Here is a 16,155-nt window from a genome sequence, read left to right as displayed (position 1 = left end):
GTATTCACAGCGTTTCACTTTTTCCACATTTTGTTATATTACAGCCTTATTCCAAAATGTATTTAATTCATTATTTTCCTCAAAATTCTACAAACAATACCCTATAAAGACAATGTGAAAGAAGTTTGTTTTGTAATCTTTGCACATTTATTAACTTCTTGCCGACCAGCTGCCGTATAACTGATATACGGCGGCAGGTCGGCTTTCCTGCGCGAGAACCCGTAGCTCTACGTCGGCTCTCAAAGCTGGGGAATAAGGGGGCGTGCGGGCACCCGCGATTGCTCGTTACAGAGCGAGGACCGAGAGCTGTGTGTGTAAACACACAGCTCCCGGTCCTGTCAGGGGAGAAATGCCTGACCGTCTGTTCATACAATGTTTGCACAGCGATCTGTCATTTCCCCTAGTGAGGCCACCCCCCCTACAGTTAGAACACACCCAGGGAACATACTTAACCCCTTCCCCGCCCCCCTAGTGTTAACCCCTTCCCTGCCAGTGGCATTTTTCTAGTAATCCAATGCTTTTTTTTATAGCACTGATTGCTTTAAAAATGCCAATGGTCCCAAAAATGTGTCAAGTGTCTGAAGTGTCCGCCATAATGATCTCCGCCATTACTAGTAAAAAAATAAATAAAAATATTAATAAAAATGCCATAAAACTACCCCCTATTTTGTAAACGCTATAACTTTTTCGCAAACCAATAAAAAGTTTTTTTCGATTTTTTTTTTTTTTTTTTTTTTTTTTTTTTTTTTTTACACGAAAAATATGTAGAAGAATACGTATCGGCCTAAACTGAGGAAAAAAATGATTTTTTTTTTATATATTTTTGGGGGATATTTATTAATATTTATTTATTAATATATGAAAATATATGAAAAAATATTCATATTTTTTTCAAAATTGTCGCACTATTTTTGTTTATAGCGCAAAAACTAAAAACCGCAGAAGTGATCAAATACCACCAAAAGAAAGCTCTATTTGTGGGAAAAAAAGGACGTCAATTTTGTTTGGGAGCCACATCGCAGGACCGCGCAATTGTCGGTTAAAGCGCGGCAGTGCCGAATCGCAAAAAGTGCTCTGGTCTTTGACCAGCAATATGGTCTGGGGGTTAGGGGTTAAAGAAGAAAAATTACATAAGTATTCACGAACTTTGCTCAATACTTTGTTGAAACACTTTTGGCACCAATTGGATCCTCAAGTCTTTTTGAGTATGATGCTACAAGCTTGGCACACCTATTTTTGGGCAGTTTCTCCTATTATTTGCAGGACCTCTCAAGCTTTATCAGGTTAGATGGGAAGCGTCGGTGCACAGCCATTTTCAAATCTCCCCAGAGATGTTCAATTGGCTTCAAGTCTGGGCTCTGGCTGGGCCACTCAAGGACACAGAGTTGTCCGTAGCCACTCCTTTGTTATCTTGGCTGTGTGCTTGGGGTCATTGTCCTGTTGGAAGATAAACCTTTGCCCAAGTCTGAGGTCCAGAGTTCTCTGGAACAGGTTTACATTTGGGATGTTTCTGTACATTGCTGCATTCATCTTTCCGTCGATCCTGACTAGTCTCCCAGTTCATGTCACTGAAAAACATCTCCATGGCACGATGCTGCCACCAAAATGCTTCACTGTAGGGATGGTATTGGCCAGGTGATGAGCGGTGCCTGGTTTCCTCCAGACATGACCCTTGCCATTCAGGCCAAAGCGTTCATCTTTTCTTCATCAGACCAGAGAATTTTGTTTCTCATGAACAAAGTCCTTCAGTTGCCTTTTGGCAAACTCCAGGTTAGCTGTCATGTGTCTTACTGAGGAGTGGCTTCCGTCTGGCCACTCCACCATACAAGCCTGATTGGTGGAGTGCTGCAGAGTTGGTTGTTTCTCTGGAAGGTTCTCCTCTCTCCACAGAGAAACGCTGGAGCTCTGTCAGAATGACCATAGGGTTTTTGGTCACCTTCCTGACTAAGGCCTTCTCCCCCCGATTGCTCAGTTTGGTCAGACGACCTGCTCTAGGAAGAGTCCTGGTGGTGCCATACTTCCATTTATGGATAATGGAGGCCACTTTTTTTAATGGGGACCTTCAATGCTGCAGAAATTGTTCTGTACCCTTCCCCATATCTGTGCCTGGATCCTATCTTGTCTTGCGGGTCTACAGGCAATTCCTTCAGATGGTTTGTGCTCTGACATGCACTGTTAATTGTGGGACCTTTGGAAAGGCACACGCCTGTCTAATATAAATCATGTTCAATCAACTGAATTTACCACATGTGGACACCAAGTTGTAGAAACAGGATGCACCTGAGCTCAATTTTGAGTGTCATGTCAAGGCTGTGAATACTTATCTACATGTGATATATTTTTTATTTACCACTTCAGCCCCAGGAAGGATTTGCCCCCTTAATGACCAGGCCATTTTTTTGCGATTTGGCACTGCGTCGCTTTAACTGACAATTGCACGGTCGTGCGATGTTGTACCCAATCAAGATTGAAGTCCATTTTTACCCACAAATAGAGCTTTCTTTTGGTGGTATTTGATCACCTTTTGCGGTTTTTATTTTTTGCGCTATAAACAAAAAATTTCGACAATATATCCATATCCAATACATATCCAAAAAAAAATCTAAAAGAAAAACTGATTTATTCATCAGTTTAGGCTGATTATATATTCTTCTGCATAATTTGGGTAAAAAAAATTGCAGTAGGCCTATATTGATTTGGTTTGCGCAAGTTATCGCATCAAACTGAGATTTAGGGACTTTTTTTTATTTTTTTTATTTTTTACTGGTAATGGTGGCGATCTGCATTTTTTTTAGCAGGGTTGCGGTGGACAAATCTAACACCAAATGACACTTTGAGGACAAGTGATATTATTATATTGATCAGTGCTATAAAACTGCACTGATCGATGTAAAAATGGCAGGGAAGGGGTTAAGTGTGTTCTAACTGTAGGGGGGATGGGCTTAGTGGAACATAACCAAGATCACGGCTTCTGATCACTGGGAACAGTAGATCTGTCGTGTCATCTGGCAGAATGGGGAATTGTGTTGTTTAGAACCCTTTCACACAAGGCGTTTTTCAGGCGCTTTTGGGCTAAAAATAGTGCCTAAAAAACAGCTCTCCTGATTCCCCCAGTGTGAAGGCCCAAGGGCTTTCACACTGAGACGATGCACTGGCAGAACGTTAAAAATACTCCTGCAAGCAGCATCTTTGGAGCAGTGAAGGGCACCGTTCCTGCCCATTGAAATGAATGGGTAGCATGGCCAAACCACTGGCAAAGCGCTGCTGCAGCAGCACTTTGCGGGGGGCTTTCATCCTTTTTCGGCCACTAGCGGGGGTTAAAATCGCCCTGCTAACAGCCAAAAATGACGTTTAATCGCCGCTTTACCGCTGACGCTGCCCCTATCCCAGTGTGAAAGCAGCCTTCCATACTAAGTTCCCCGTTCTGCCTCTACTCACTGAGGTCCCCGGCGGACATCGAGCCTGCGACGTGTGCCTGCTATCATTTTTGCACGGACTGACGTACAGGTGCGTCGGTTCGCGCAGGAGAGCCAACCTGCCGCAGTATATCTGTGTGAGCTGGTCGGCAAGTGGTTAAACTTGCAAAGGTTTCAAACAAACTTCTTTTAATGCTGTCATTATGGGGTATTGTTCGTGAATTCTGAGAAAAATAATGAATTCGATCAATTTTGGAATAAGGCTGTAATATAACAAAATGTGGAAAAAAAGGGATTTTTAATAACAGCTTACCTGTAAAATCCTTTTCTTGTAGTACATCACGGGACACAGAGCAGCATAGCCATTACATATGGGTTATATAGTGTACCTTCAGGTGATGGACACTGGCACTCTCCGACAGGAAGTTCACTCCCTATATAACCCCCACCCATAGTGGGAGTACCTCAGTTTTGTAGCAAGCAATATGCATCCCAAAATTCCCCATAAGAGGGGTGGGAGCTCTGTGTCCCGTGATGTACTACAAGAAAAGGATTTTACAGGTAAGCTGTTATTAAAAATCCCTTTTTCTTTATCGTACATCACGGGACACAGAGCAGCATAGCCATTACATATGGGATGTCCCCAAGCAATGCTCCATGAGGGGAGGGAGACAACCAGAAAAAAACAAACAGGAGGTGCCACCGGACAGGAGGAGGTTAAACTGCGGCCTGGAGGACCGCCTGCCCAAAAGTTGAATCGGCGTTCCTCCTAACGTCCATTTGATAAAACTTTGCAAATGTGTGGACAGATGACCAGGTCGCTGCCCTGCAGACCTGAGCCATAGAGACCTGGTGATACGCTGCCCAAGAGGCACTCACAGCTCTAGTGGAATGAGCCTTAACCGATAAGGGTGGACTCTTCCCCTTCAAGCCATAGGCCTGTATAATTGTCTGCCTAATCCACTTAGAAATAGTGGCTTTAGACGCTGCCTGACCCTTCTTGGGCCCTTCTGGCAGAATGAATAAGACGCCAGTCTTACGAATCTGGGCTGTAGCTTCCAAGTAAATCTTTACAGCTCTAACTACATCCAAGGAATGTAGTAACCTCTCTTCCTTAGAAGAAGGCTTTGGAAAAAATGATGGAAGAATCGCATCTTGATTTAAGGTGAAAATTAGACACCACCTTAGGCAGGAAGGACGGAAGCGGCCGCAAAACGACCCTGTCCTTATGCAGTAATAAATAAGGTGCCCTACATGACAAGGCTGCCAACTCCGACACTCTTCTGGCGGATGCCATGGCCACCAGAAACACTAGTTTCCTAGTCAAAAGGACCAAAGGGATCGCGGACAAGGGCTCAAAGGGCTGCCTTTGCAAGGCCGATAGAACCAAATTTAGATCCCAAGGATACAGGGGAGCTTTAATCGGGGGATTCACCCGAATAACACCTTGTAAAAAGGATTTCATTAGAGAATGGGCAGCCAAAGGTCTCTGGAAGAAGACCGATAAGGCAGACACCTGCCCCTTGATTGTGCTGACCGCCAAACCTTTTTCCACTCCCAACTGTAAAAACTCCAGGATTCTCCCAATGGCATATTTGCGGGGATCCCATTTCCTGGTCTCACACCAGGCAATATAGGCCTTCCACACCCTATAGTATATTAACCTGGAAACTGGTTTTCTTGCGCTTATAAGGGTGGAAATGACCTGCCCTGAAAGGCCTCTGTTTCTGAGAATCAGGGACTCAGCCGCCAGGCCGTTAAATTTAGGGCCTGTAAGGCAGGATGGTAGAATGGCCCTTGTGAGAGGAGGTCCGGACGCAGGGGGAGGACCCAAGGCTCCTCTACCGTCATCCTTTTTATCAAGGTCTTCAGGGCCACGCTGGGGCCACTAGAATCGCTGGTTTGCGTTCCCTTTGAATTCTGTGAAGAAGACGGGGTAGCATCCGTATTGGAGGGAAGGCATAGATTAGCGCAAACTGATGCCAAGGGCACACCAAGGCATCCGTCCCGCAGGCCAATGGATCCCTCGTTCGAGAGACAAACTTTGCTACTTTGGCATTGAATCTGGACGCCATAACGTCCACCTCCGGAGTACCCCACTTCCGGCAGATGTCCTGGAACACTTCGGGGTGGAGGGACCACTCCCCTGGGGACATCTGTTGGCGGCTGAGGAAGTCCGCTTGCCAATTGTCCACCCCGGGGATAAAGATAGCTGAGATGCAGGGGACATGGGCTTCTGCCCATGAAAAGATCCGATCTACCTCCCTCTGGGCTGCCTGACTCCTGGTGCCGCCCTGGTGGTTTATATAAGCCACGGCAGTGGCATTGTCGGATTGTACCCTTACTGGGGAACCCTGCAGAATCTCCGTCCAGCCCAAAAGAGCCAACCGAGCTGCTCGGATCTCTAAGACATTTATGGATAGGGCTGATTCTGCCCTTGACCATTTCCCCTGTAGGGTTAAATCGTCTAGGACTGCACCCCAGCCCAATAGGCTGGCATCCGTGGTTACTATCCTCCATGAGGGGGGACTGAACGATCTTCCTTTCAGAAGATTTTTTGGGACTAGCCACCAGCACAGACTCTGTCTTACCGCATAGGGAAGAGAAATGGGAAGATCCAAGGCCTGGAGTCTTTTGTCCCAGGCCGTGAGAATTGCTCTCTGTAGCCTCCGAGAATGGATCTGGGCATAGGGCACTGCCTCGAAGGTGGCCACTAGCTTTCCCAACAGGCGCATGCATAGGCGTATAGATGGCCTTGTGCTGCTTAGGATTATCTGGATTAACTCCCTTATCGAGTCTACTCTGGACTGGGGCAGGAAGATCCGTTGTCGTCTTGTATCTAAAATCAAACCTAGATACTCCAACCTTCTTGTGGGCTGTAAGGCCGATTTGTCCCGGTTTAGAACCCAACCCAGGGACTCTAGGCAGTTTACTACTAGCAACACTGCCCGATTTAAGCCGGCCGCTGAGTGGTCGACTACCAGAAGGTCGTCTAAGTAGGCCATGACCAGAATGCCCTGTTCCCTTAGGATGGCTAACACAGGGGCCAGGATTTTCGTAAAAACCCGAGGGGCCGTGGCTAGTCCGAACGGAAGGGCCACGAACTGAAAATGCCGATAGTTTAGGGCAAAACGCAGGAACCTGTAATGGCCTGGGAAAATCAGAACGTGCAGGTACGCGTCCTTTATATCGATGGAGGCCATGAACTCCCTTCCTTGAAGGGCGGCCACCACCGAGCGAATGGACTCCATTCGAAAGGACCGGACTCTTAAAAAGCGGTTTAATGACTTTAGGTCGAGTATAGGCCTGACGTCGCCGTTTGGCTTCGGGACAATGAAGAGGTTTGAGTAAAACCCTTGTCCTTGCTCCCCTGCTGGTACTTCCATAATCACTCCTTGAGATAGGAGTCGCTCTAGGGCGGACAGAAGCGATGCCTGCTTTTGAGGGTTGCTTGGAAGTCTTGACGCTTGAAAGTGAGGAGGGGGGGAACTCCCGAAACTTCAGCTTGTATCCCTGAGTCACTGAGGACAGAACCCATTGGTCGGTAACTTTGGCCCCCCACAACCCCGAGAAGAACCGGAGTCTTCCCCCCCACCCGAGAGAGTGGGGGCGCCCCTTCACAAGGCTGCCTTAGGGGCAGCTTTAACCGGCTTACGGTTCCATGGTCTCTTGTTTCCTGCAGCTTGCCCCTGTGGCCTGTTTGCAGCTGCGCGTTCAGGAGGCCGTCGACACTGCCTAGAGAATGAGGGCCCTGGGACTGGAGAGGTTGGACGCTTAAAAGAGGTACCCCGGAACCTTTTCTTAACCGGCAAGAGGGTGCTCTTACCACTAGAGATCTTTTGTATATATTTGTCAAGATCTTCTCCAAACAATCTCTCTCCCTGAAAGGAGAATCCTGTAAGGAGCTTCTTGCAGGGGGTTTCTGCAGACCAGTTTTTTAACCAAAGTAATCTTCTCATGTGAACCAGAAGCAGGGATAGGCGGGACGCCTGTTGGATTGAATCCTTGATAGCGTCTACCGCGAAACATAAAGCTCTAGGTAGGTCAGCCAAGTCCTGAGCCTGTTGAGCCGGGAGGTCCTTTAGGGCCTGCTTTGCCTGGTCCTTTAAAGCCTGGCAGACGCCAAATGGCAGCTACGGCTGGCTGGACCACTGCCCCCGCTGTGGCAAAGGATGCCTTCAGTAAGGTCTCAAGTCTTTTATCCACCGGATCTTTGAACATGTGAATATTGTCCACTGGACACGTTAAAGCTTTATTGACACATGATATGGCTGCGTCAACAGTGGGGACAGCCCATTTTTTTGAAAAATCCTCCTCTAAGGGGTACATAACTGCGAACTTTTTAGGAGGCAAAAAAAAATCCTGTCTGGCTTAACCCAGTCCTGAAATATCAGGTCCTTTAACAAAGGATGAACCGGAACACCAAGTTGGCTTGGGGCGCCTTTAGGGAGCCCAATGAGGACACAGCGGAAGCCAGAGGCTGAGGCAAAGGCATCCTAAAAGCTGACCGCACCATATCCGTTAAGGACTGAACCCACAGTTTTTCTGCGTGAGAAGCTGAAAAAGGTTCTTCTATAGTAGAATCCTCAGAACCTAAATGGTCCAGGTGATCCTCGGCCTGGTCTCCTGTATCTTCCAATTCCTCAGTGGAAAGGACATCTTCCTCAGGAGATTCAAACCTGGGAGACGGGGACCTAGCCCGCTTCTTCCCGGATAAAGAGGCCGTAATAAAAGCGGCCATCCTTTTTTCAAATCCACCCAAGGTGGAGGCTAACATCTCTTCCGTGACATAGGAAGGAGTTGGTTGAATAGGGCCAGCCGTAGCACCTAGCAACCCCGATGGCTCACCTAGGGCAGCAACCTCCGAATCCTCCGGGGAGGTAGGGGCAGCTGGATTTTGGGGAATATCCTCAGAGCCCGATGGGGAACCCTTTGGCTTTTTAACACCTTTAGCATTTTTAGCGTTCCCTGCACCCTTAGGAGCCATAATAAACAAATCTGAGATACTCCGCTAATATACAACCAACTGTAATAGCTGGAGAAAAACACACATTTAAATAAATGAGGTTTTGGGAAGTTTAGTCTCTGTCTAACATTACCCTAGCCTAATTTTTTCCTAACAAGAGATAACAATATTGTGCCCCAAGGGCTTAATCACATCCTAATATTGCTTCCCTTAATGCTGGGCTAGGAGAGCACCTAATAATAAAAGTACTCTGACTGCTACTTAGTACACCGGCTTTCTAGAGAAAATATGAGCTTAAACAGCTCTTTAGTAAGGTGTGTACAAAAAAACGGCCACTAGGTGTCACTGTCAGCATAATCATAGGCAAACCTATCCTGCTCAGCTCGGCATCGCTGCTCCGTGTCCCTTCACAGCCTACAGCAGACTGACAGGCTAAATAGAGTTTTCCCCTCTGATGTACAGAGGGGAGGGGACTCCCCGGGCGTCCCCCGCCCCCTCCACGCAGCGTCGGCGCGCCCCGCCGTCTATAACAGTGCGCGCGCATGCGCGCGCGCTCGCTCCAGACGCCGCTCTGAGGAAGCAGGAAGCCATGTGGGGAGAGGAGCCCAGGAGCTGCTGGAAGCACACACAGACAACTAGGAAGTAAGTCTTTTAATCCTGACATGCCCCCTTACAATCTCATGGAGCAAAACCACCTTGTAGCAGCAGCAGCAGTCTACTAGCCCAGCCAGAGGAACAGTATACCTGGGTGTCTGAGCCATCCAGCCATGCAGACTTTGTGGTTTCTCTTTTAGCCCATGCACAGAGGCATAAAAAAGGCTTACCCCAGAGTCCCCTGTGGGGGGCCTACTGACAAACCAAGTTCCGTAGGCCCCCCGCTTACCTTTTCCACGCCGCAGGGTATTGCTCATGCAAGAGGCCCAATCTTCCCCCTTCACCGTGGGTATGGTCATAGACCTTCAGGGACCGGGGTCCAAGTCAGGAACACCACACACCTGGACCTATACAGCACTACTGGCAGCAGGTATTCATAGGTTAAAAACCCAGTCCTGGATCCCTCCAAGGAGAGGCATTATAGGCAAAACCCCATCCACGAATTGGGGCCCGGGTACCGTCCACTTTGGCTATGAAGCACCTTGGACGGATCCGGTCGGCTGGCCCTGGTCCCAAGGACAAACTGCAGGCACAACCTTCAACGTGCACCAACACCTAAGACACTGGCGAAAAAACTGAGGTACTCCCACTATGGGTGGGGGTTATATAGGGAGGGAACTTCCTGTCGGAGAGTGCCAGTGTCCATCACCTGAAGGTACACTATATAACCCATATGTAATGGCTATGCTGCTCTGTGTCCCGTGATGTACGATAAAGAAAGTAAAGCGCTGTGAATACTTTCCGTATGCACTGTATACCCTCCAATAAATGTTTGCTATATTGTTAGTTACTTGCACTCCTAATGGTATGTTTTTCACAATTTATTACATAGGTCTAAAGATACTGGTATCGAAATATGAGTTTGCTAGACCTGAAGATGTCTCTTTAATAGAGAAGAAATTGGAGAAGTGCCACAGCGGTGAAGTTTCTTCTTTGGTTAACCTGTAAGTAGCAAAAGTATCTGTACATAAATATGCCAGGTGTCATATTTAAAACCTTTCATCGGTCAAAATGGAGTTTGCAGCAGGGTATTTTTTGGGAGAGAAAACTAGTGGTCTCTCCACCGACTAATCCTTTTGCTGCCACTCATCTTGATATCCTCACACTGGTGCTGAAGTCTTTAGGACCCTGTGAAGACACAGCCCAGGCAGCTAGGCAGCAGTATGGTCATCTAAAGATATCCCACTCCAGTAGCCCAGAAAAGAGCAAACTCTGGACCATGCACATCAGGTAAGTATTTGGTAAATTTGGGTAGTATCTGGTGTCAAGCGTTCTCTAACTCCTGGGTACAGGAGGTTATATCCTTATTTACAAGGTCCCTGAGGAATCAAGGTTTCAGGGGTTCTACTTTAAGCCTCTTTATGGTTCTCCGACCAAGAGGGGAGGCCAGACGCATTCTGGAACTTAAACCTTATTCTGAAGGTCACAAAGTCTTGATGCAATCTGCAAGATCAGTTTATAGCGGTCCTTCAGCTGTGGAAATTCTCGCCATCTATCGATGTCAAGGATGTGTTCTTGCACATCCTAAAGTTTTGTGGTGGCGGATAATAATTTTCAGGTCGTGGCTCTCCCTTTAGTCTAGCCATGGCCTTGGCTCTAATGGTGGCTCTGTTACAATCCAAATGGATTAACTTTCTACATGAGACTAGCTTGCCACAAAAATTAGATGGTCCGAAAATCTGATCGTGTGTACGAGGCTTTAGTCTTCAGGTGTGAAAAATCAGCTTTGCTCATATCTGTGGATCCAAGTGCAAAAAAACCCCCATAAAGGCCTTCTTTTTAACCACTTAAGACCGGACCATTATGCAGTTTAAGGACCTTGCCCCTTTTTGCGATTCCGCACTGCGTCGCGTTAACTGACAATTGCGCGGTCGTTCGCAGGGCTCCCAAACAAAATTGGCGTCTTTTTTTTTTTTCCCACCATTCAAGCTTTCTTTTGGTGGTATTTGATCACCTCTGTTTTTTTTTGCTCTATAAACAAAAATAGAGCGACAATTGTGATTTTTTTTTTTTTTTTATATATTTTTAACTTTTTGCTATAATATCACCAAAAATATATAAAAAAACTTTTTTTTCCCTCAGTTTAGGTAGATACGTATTCTACTTATTTTTGGTAAAAAAAAATCGCAATAAGCATTTATTGATTGGTTTTTGCAAAAGTTATCGCGTTTACAAAATAGGGGATAGTTTTATGGCATTTTTATTAATAATTTTTTTTTTTACTCCGTAATGGCAGCAATCGGCTTTTTTTTTTTTTTTTCGTGACTGCGACATTACGGCGGACACTTTTGACACATTTTTGGGACCATTGTCATTTTCACAGCAAAACGTGCTATAAAAAGGCACTGATTTACTGTGCAAATGGCAGTGAAGGGGTTAACCTCTAGGGGACGCTAAGGGGTTAAGTGTGCCCTAAGGGAGTGATTCTTACTATTGGGGGCGTGGCTGTAGGTGTGACGTCACTGATCGTCGTTCCCTATAACAGGGAACAGACGATCAGTGACACTGCCACACAGAAGAACGGGGAAGGTGTGTTTACACTCACCTCTCTCCGTTCTTCAGCTCCTGTGACCCGATCGCGGGACACCGGCGGCAATCGGGTCCCGGAGCTTCGGACCTGGTCGCATGCGCAAGGCGACGTACAGGTACATGCCTGCGCCCAGCCGTGCCATTCTGCCGACGTATAATGGCGTTAGGCGGTTGTTGTAAGTGGTTAAAACTGTAAGAATTGGGCCTAATTAGAGCTGGGTGATTTATTTTTATTTTATTTTGACACCTTTCTGGTCCTGAGGAGCTGCAGGCAGGAGTTTTTAGGCAAGGCCGTGGCTTTAGCCTAGTTTGTGGTGTAATTTGACCTACCAACTCGATTTTTTTTTTTTTTTTTTTTTAAATCAAATCGATTTTTTGCACAGCTCTAGGCCTCATGCTCACTGGACATTCTTAAAAAAAAGCCAGTAATGTTGGCTGTAGAAAGCTGTAGTGAGTGAGGTTTTTCAGCGTTTTTGCACTAGGAACAGTGTCCTTTCTTGTATGTATGGAGATCCTTTTTTTTTTTTTTTTTCCCTGTACTAATCATTTAGTAAGACCATCTGGAATATGCAGTTCAGTTTTGGGCCCCAATTCTCAAAAAGGATATCGGGGATCTGGAAAAAGTGCAGAGAAGGGCAACCAATCTGATAAGAGGCATGGAGGAGCTCAGCTATGAGGAAAGAGGAACTGAATTTATTCACTCTTGAGAAGAGGAGAATAAGGGGGGATATGAGCAACATGTACAAATATATAAGAGGTCCATGTAGTAAACTTGGTGTTGAGTTATTCATTTTGCAGTCAACACTGAGGACAAGGGGGCACCGTAAGAGCTGTGAAAATGTGGAATAGACTCCCTCCAGAGGTGGTTCTGGCCAGCTCAGTAGATTGCTTTAAGAAAGCCTGGATTCTTTCCTAAATATACAGAATATAACCGAGTACTAAGATTTGTAGGTAAAGTTGATCCTGGGAAAATCTGTTTTTTTTCCCCCTGCTGTAGCAAATTGGATCTTGTGCTCTGCTGGGGTTTTTCGCCTTCCTCTGGATCAATTCTATATTGGGTATATGCGATTGTTGTGTTTTTTTTTTTTTCATTAATCTAACTATGTAACTAGCGTTTTTTGGTGTGTGTGTGTGTGTTTTTTTTTTTTTTTGTCTGTACGGTTTTTCAGCAAAATTATACTCCCCCATAAAAGCTTATGGCTCAAACACTAATAAACGCTGAATAGCCACGTTTTTAAGCTCAACAACGCCTCTCAAACCCCACTAGTTTTGAGGGGGGGGGGGGTACCTGCAAAAACAAATAACCGCCTATGTGTGCATTGATACATAGGATAACTTGCTGGGGAATTTATTGGATGCAAAAAAAAATGTCTGAAGCCAAAAGACTGCTGTAAAAATGCCTTAAGCCTCATACACACGATCAGATTTTCATCGGACAAACCGTAGGACTTTTGTCCGAAGGGTGTTGGCCATGAACTTGTCTTGCATACAAACGGCAAAGAATTGTCAGCCAACAAACACGAAACTACATGATTTTTCAGCTCTTTAGCACCACCCTTTGGGCAACTTCTGCTAATGTTGTGTTATGGTGAACATTGCTTCTGAGCATGCCTGTTTGTCCGATGGAGCATACAAACGGTCGGATTTTCAGACAACAGCCTGTCGTCGAACAATTCCCGTTGGATAATCCTATCATGTTTATGAGGCATAAGTCGTATAAACTCACTTTTACTACAGTTTTTTTTGTTTTGTTTTGTTTTACCTAGAAATACCAAATCGTTTTGTAGACCTAGGACTACTGATCTTACAAGTGCTACTAAAACAGGCTTCACTTGTCCACCATGGCACATTTACCTTGGGTTACTGACTCCTGTACTAATACATTTGTAGTTTTTTATAAGTTGGGTCTTGCTACAAGCAAGCAAATTAACACCATCGCCTCCTTTCTAATGAGAAAGTCGTAGGAAACCCTTTTCCCCCAAAGTGAATCAATCATTAAAAAAATGAAAATGCTTTCCTTTCTTATAGAAAAAAGAGAAAGGGTTATGAAGACGATGATTATATATCCAAAAAGCCAAGAATGGAAGAGGTTTGTACACATTTTGTACTTTGACAATTATGAGTTATTTAAATGTTTATTAAAGGATGTTTACCTTTTTTATAATATAATAAAAATAACAAATGCACATCTATTTGCAGGTAAAAATAAATGTGCATTTATTTATATTTTTCTCTGGAGCCTGTAAAGCATTGTACCCGCGATCAGCAGATTATGGGTGCAATTGCAGGATCCTCACTGTCTGCCTTTTTAACTCCGATATGGGCAGGCGGTTACTGAAAAACTACAGGAAAAATCACTACAAACCGTTGGTCGTGGTAGCTAAAGGTACTTGTAGTTCATTCATTCACAGGACTCTATAAATGAGTGACGCAGCCACGTTGTTTTATAATCGTGACAGTCGGTGCAGAGAGAAGATCCCTACCTGCTGTCGGAGGGAGAGACGGATGGAACATCTAACACGTGTGTTTGTAGATCCTCTTCTGTTCGTACACACTAGTATAATAGACCGCTCAGGAGGCGCTGCTGCACTAACAATCCAATGTTAGTACAGCGGTCTCCCCTGCATTGCTACTGTGTTATGACAGGAGGACATCCACCCCATCTCCCCTTGCTAGAACACTCTGTTTTTTAGGGCTCTTTGACTGACAGTGCTGATCGGAAGACGGTCGGCAAACCTTTTTCGGTCATGACCCTTCGACAGATGCCGCCCGACATTAGGCCCGTGTGTACTAGGCTTTAGTGGGAAAGCGTCAATTAAGTAAATCTGGTTACCCTTTTCATGACTTGAGATAATTGAAGCCTAGATCTGCAATTCTCATCCCCTCCTCCTTTTTTTTTTTTTGGTATTTTTTTTTGTTGCAGCACTTTTAAAAAGTATGCAGAACCCTAAAGTACCCAAATCTAAAGTGTAAGAAACAAATATTCTTAGTAGGAAACCTGAGGCTGGGACAGTTGATGCTCACAACTGTCTTAATGATATGCATATATCTATATCTCTATCTCATCAGCCACCCAATCACATCAGAGTTCTCCCCAACTCATTAGCCCCCAAATCACACAGTCCCTTATTTACATCAGAGCTTTTGGTTTAAGCTGCGCCGCAGGAGGCAGAGGAAGTGGATTCCTGTCTTCTCATGAAAGTTGGTAAAGTTCCTGCGTACTACCTGCCCTAGATCAGTGTTGTGTGTCTTTTAAACATCTTAATTGATATATATAATAATCTTGTAGCCCAGGCTGGCAGAAGAGTACAGTGTTTATTAGATTAACATACACTCAGCACAGGGCATTGTGCAGATGACTGTTTACCTACAGAAGACTAAAGCGGGGTACACACTAAAAGTTTTTTTTTTCTGGGGGGAAAAAAAAAACCTGACGGCTCCCGTCAGAGACACTGTACTAATCATGCAAGGTTAGTCCAGCTATCTCCCCTGCTGAGCTGTTGTGTTCTGACAGGGGGATGCCCCCCCCCCCCCCCCCCCCCACCAGAACACTCCAAACATCGCTCTCTGCCATTGACTGAGAGCGCTAATTGGGAGTCGGTCAGTTTTTTTTTTTTTATTTAACAGACAAATGTCTCCCGCCATTCTGCCGTGTGTACGGGGCTTTAATCAAAAAATTGTGTTGAAAACAGGACTTCCATGGCTCTATACTAGTTCTTGGGCACCAGAGATTAAACTAGTCGCTCATTACCTTCTTGCAGGTAGAAAGTGGTCCCATGATCTTGGTAAAGGCAATTGCCATAAAATCCTTAGAATCCCATATAATCGCATACTGAAGTAAAGCATGCTGAATTAAGCTAAATTTGCAGTTCACCTTTTTCTCTTTTTTTTCCAGGAGGAGTGGAGTGATGATGATTTGGTGGATTCTTTATAGTCACTGGACATGTACATAACAAATGTGTATTTTTGTTTTGGGTATTTAAACTGTTGATGTTTGTGTAAAAGGTATTATATTGTTAAATACATTTTGTTTATAATAGCTAATGTATGGCCTGTTTTCTTTGTACTGGGCATCACAGATTATTTGGTGGGTGGCTAAAGATATACCGTATACACTGTTTCCCCCATTCTCATGGCAATTGCATGAGCTGAGTTTGTAAATGGAACATTTTAATCTTACTGTACAGGAAACGAGCGGAGTATTCATAGACCCTGGTCAAAGCTCATGCTTTCAGGTGAATGGACGCTGGAAACGTTTAAGGACACTTCCCCTGGGTACCTTCACTATATCCCTACCCTCCATGAGTCCTCAGTTTTTTGTTAGTGTCCTTAGGTGATGGACCTCTTTCCCTTTTTGGAGCAATCCATTTTAGCTTACCTAGTTAATATTTTATCTTCGGGTTCTTCAGTCCACTTTGTCAGTTAATACCGAAAACTGAAACCTTGCATCCTGATCAGTACAACCTCAATAAAACGATGGGAACTGTACCTGGGCCCTACACTTTGGGCAATGGATCCTGCATGGGTGCTCAGCTTGGCACTTGGTGTGTAGTCAGCTGTAGGGGGTATTTCCACTATGATGGACAAAAC

The 16,155-nt window shown here is 45.2% G+C and overlaps 1 protein-coding gene across 1 annotated transcript in view; it reads left to right on the top strand.

Moving 5' to 3' along the window:
- The window catches only part of CCNH (cyclin H), a 44,200-nt gene extending 28,596 nt beyond the window's left edge, over positions 1–15,604 (top strand). Inside the window, exons 7-9 of the mRNA XM_040341836.1 lie at positions 9,869–9,980; positions 13,594–13,654; positions 15,461–15,604. Of these exons, the coding sequence (XP_040197770.1) occupies positions 9,869–9,980; positions 13,594–13,654; positions 15,461–15,499 (212 nt within the window). The 3' untranslated portion in view covers positions 15,500–15,604. The remainder of the gene's footprint in view (positions 1–9,868; positions 9,981–13,593; positions 13,655–15,460) is intronic.
- Positions 15,605–16,155: the final 551 nt, after the last annotated feature.

Source organism: Rana temporaria, chromosome 1, assembly GCF_905171775.1.
Source record: "Rana temporaria chromosome 1, aRanTem1.1, whole genome shotgun sequence".
In the NCBI taxonomy this organism is placed as follows: Eukaryota; Metazoa; Chordata; class Amphibia; order Anura; family Ranidae; genus Rana; species Rana temporaria.
Note: the sequence above shows the minus strand (reverse complement) of the source record. Positions and strands in the feature narration are given on the sequence as shown.